The 3525-nt window shown below is 35.7% G+C and overlaps 1 protein-coding gene across 1 annotated transcript; it reads left to right on the plus strand.

The window, feature by feature from the left end:
- The first annotated feature begins 280 nt into the window (after nt 1-280).
- Nucleotides 281-3137, plus strand: LOC143564122 (putative hydrolase C7D4.05). The gene is made up of 6 exons (XM_077051496.1): nt 281-698; nt 791-897; nt 1518-1626; nt 1716-1877; nt 2602-2775; nt 2856-3137. The coding sequence occupies exons 1-6, from the start codon at nt 450-452 to the stop codon at nt 2883-2885; spliced, it is 831 nt and encodes a 276-aa protein (XP_076907611.1). The 5' UTR covers nt 281-449; the 3' UTR covers nt 2886-3137.
- The last annotated feature ends 388 nt before the right edge of the window (nt 3138-3525 follow it).

Raw genomic sequence — 3525 nt, forward strand, 5'->3', positions numbered from 1 at the left:
AATGTGGTAAGGGATAGACTTGATGTTTCATGTGACATAGGTTCGATTCCTACCCTCGTTATTATTTTTCAGCGACACCAAGATGAAAGACTAGACGAGTATGTAGCGTTCGTTAGGTAAATACTTGAACGAAACATGTTTTATCAAACCACAATATCATGCATTCGAGTGAGTATTCACGAGTGTTGGTTTTAAATGAGCGTTTTCTTCAAATCGAAAGACTTAAGTGTATGAAAGAAAAAAATCTACCAAAAAGTAGTGAATAATAATGAAAAATATTGGTCACTCCCATTTCTTGTGCTCTATATACCACCAATTCCATTCCATTTATAATAACTGAAAAACACAAAACTCCACCTGAATAATAATAATAATAATAATAATAATATACAAACACCTTTCATCGTCTTCTTCATCAAATTCAAATGAGCCTTGCTGAATTATAGGCCATGGCAACCCACATAACAAAACTCACTCGCATCCTCCGCTCCAACACCATATTATCACCAGTTCGGGTCAACCCGTTTCTGGGTCACCGCCCATTCTCATCCGCAGTAGCTTCCGTTGAATCCGAACCCGAATCCAGTCTGCACGATTACGAAACCTACCGCAAATCAATCCATGGCGGAATCACGCACAAAGCTCTGTTGGTTGATGCAGTTGGAACCCTCGTTGTTCCGTCACAGCCCATGGCTCAGGTGGGTTTATTAATTGTTCATATGTTGATTGGATTGGATTTGATTTGTATGTGGGCTTTGTTTAATTGATTTGGGTTTTTATTGTTCTGTAGATTTATAGGGAAATTGGGGAGAAATATGGAGTGAAATTTAGTGAAGATGAGATTTTGAGGAGATACCGGAAAGCTTACGAGCAGCCGTGGGGTAGATCCCGGATCAGGTAATCGGTTTAATTTAATTATGTGTTTGAGTGATTTGCATTTGTGTAATTGTGTGTTACAGTTTTGTTTAAGATTATTAAAGCTATATGTTGGGTTTGATTGATTTGTGGTTATGATATGGAAATTGGATCGGTAATGCGCGTTTTAAAGGATAAAAGTTAAATTTTTTGAGGCATACAATAATTGATTTGCACAGGAAGCTGCTGGTTTTCACTGGTTCAGTGAAAATTTAGGACTATGTAAATAAGAAATTATTTACCTAAGATGACAAGTGATTGATGAATGTATTTTGTTTGAAGGATTTTACAATAAGTTGAAATATAACAGAAGTGCAAAGTTTTCGAAATTTAGGTAAAGTTAAAAATAAATGACCGAATGATGGAATCTGAGCCTGCTGAACGCGCCAAAATGGTGCCTGAGCAAGTGGACTATTAAAAGATTATAATCTTTTAAAGTTAAATATATTTTCGTACGTTATGTTGTTTATACGTCATGAAAAGTTCAATATTTTTGTGATTTGGATGTGGAAAAACACCCGATCTATAGTGTTTATTTGATTATTTCACATGACAGAATCTTGATTACAATCTTTCTTGCTTTATGAACATTAAATACACAGATATGTAGACGATGGAAGACCGTTCTGGCAACATATAGTTAGTTCATCAACGGGCTGTTTTGATCCTCAATATTTTGAGGAGCTTTATGATTACTATACCACCGCAAAGGTTTTATTTTACTTTCATTTTGTTCATATTATTCATTATTATGTGCATCATAACCGTACATCTAATTTTGATTCGGTTTGCATCAAAAGGCGTGGCATCTATGTGATCCAAATGCTGAGAAAGTGTTCAAGGCTTTGAAAAAAGCAGGGATAAAACTGGCAATTGTTTCAAATTTTGACACACGATTAAGGCCTCTGCTGCGCGCTCTTAAATGTGATCACTGGTTTGATGCTCTGGCGGTTTCAGCAGAAGTATGTTATCTGATCTATTTAATTAGTTTCTTTATTTCTTCTATGAAAATAAAGGTGGCAATTTTAGTCCATTTATACAGAAGCGGGTCAATTTGGGTTTTGCCCGATTGTTTACGTGTCTAATGGGTTAAACATAGTAATTAGTTAAAAGTGAAACGGGTCAAACGGACTGAATGTCGATAAAGCATGTATTCAAAGGTTTACAATGTACTAAATCGTTTACTAAGTGAAATAATATTGTTTATCTAATAATCTAGTTATGTGGTTATATTTGGTAACTTCATAATTTACAAAATCTTATAGAAAGGACAAAAATTTGTTTTTACAGGTTGGGTCTTTCACAAGCCAAGCTCAGCTCAGATTTTGAACAAGCCAGCTCAGCTCGCCTAAAAATCATATAACTGAGCTGAAGATTGAGCTCAAACTTGACTCAGTTTTCAAAAAAAAAAAAATTAAACTTAAAATCAAATCAAAACAAGATTAAAATGTTCAAGCGAGCTCAAACTCAGCTCGAAAATTAAACAAGTTCATCTCATCTCAAAAATTATTTGAGCCGATTTCAAGCGAGCTTCAAGCCATATGCTATTTGAACAACTTTAGCCCAACCCAACTCAAACTGTTTTGACCTGCACATGGTCTGACCCGGACCCGTTTGACTTTTCTCCCAACTCACATGTTTTACCACCTCCAAAATCATATATTCATACCGACCTGTGTTTTTTAGGTTTCAGCAGAGAAACCGAATCCTATGATATTCCTAAAAGCATGCGAGTTGCTAGGTGTAGAAGCCGAGGATGCGGTCCACGTAGGTGACGACCGAAGAAACGATATATGGGGCGCTCGGGACGCAGGCTGTGATGCTTGGTTATGGGGTAGTGATGTTCATTCCTTCAAGGAGGTATGTCCCATTTGCTCATTGTCAATGTTGACTTTGGTCAAACATATTGACTTTATGTAACTATTTAAATCTTATTGCAGATTGCTGAAAGGATTGGAGTTGAGGTATGAAGGAAACTGAATCCCGTCTTTGAGGAAATAATGTTTCTGTTGTAAATTAGGGTGTCTGGTGTTGAAATACAGTTGGGTAGTATTGTATCGTTTTATCGTTTATGGTTATGGTACGGTATGGTATACCATAATCGTAAATATAAATGATATGATATGACTACTGTATTCAATACTTTTTATATGTTATGTTTGGTGATCAGTTGTATATATTACTTGCTTTTTGTATGCGACTATTTACGACGGTTTTAATAATGTGTCGCTGGAAATGATATTGATAAGGAACTAAGATTAGTGATTAGGAGCTAAAGAAAACCCGGGTTTTAGTATTTGATTATGGAAAGAACGTTATCAGTTATATGAAGTAATACAATAACAATAACAACAATCCCATATGTAGCATCAATCATCAATGCACATAGAAAATAGTACAACTAATGCATAAATCAGCATCTCAAAACATGTATGCCTTCTATGTCTCTCTCTTTAGTATATAACTAGGTTTGAAACCAGCCGCGTTGCGGCGGCGACTTGATGCAAATTCGGTTGGTATTGGTTAAGTTCGTCACGACACCTTCACTAAATCAAAAAATTATATGTGAACGCCTAAATAGTGTCAGCACATGTACAACTTATGATAACT

The sequence above is a fragment of the Bidens hawaiensis genome, unplaced genomic scaffold (genome assembly GCF_021521415.1).
Source record: "Bidens hawaiensis isolate Kalapana, Puna unplaced genomic scaffold, B.hawaiensis_p1.1 tig00021821_1, whole genome shotgun sequence".
NCBI lineage: Eukaryota > Viridiplantae > Streptophyta > Magnoliopsida > Asterales > Asteraceae > Bidens > Bidens hawaiensis.

Bases quoted from the DNA above. Each gene is read 5' to 3' on its own strand.
- LOC143564122 (XM_077051496.1), top strand. From the start codon at position 450: ATGGCAACCCACATAACAAAACTCACTCGCATCCTCCGCTCCAACACC. The intron at 898-1,517 runs GTAATCGGTTTA...TTAAATACACAG, and splicing joins TGGGGTAGATCCCGGATCAG to ATATGTAGACGATGGAAGAC. The intron at 2,776-2,855 runs GTATGTCCCATT...ATCTTATTGCAG, and splicing joins ATGTTCATTCCTTCAAGGAG to ATTGCTGAAAGGATTGGAGT.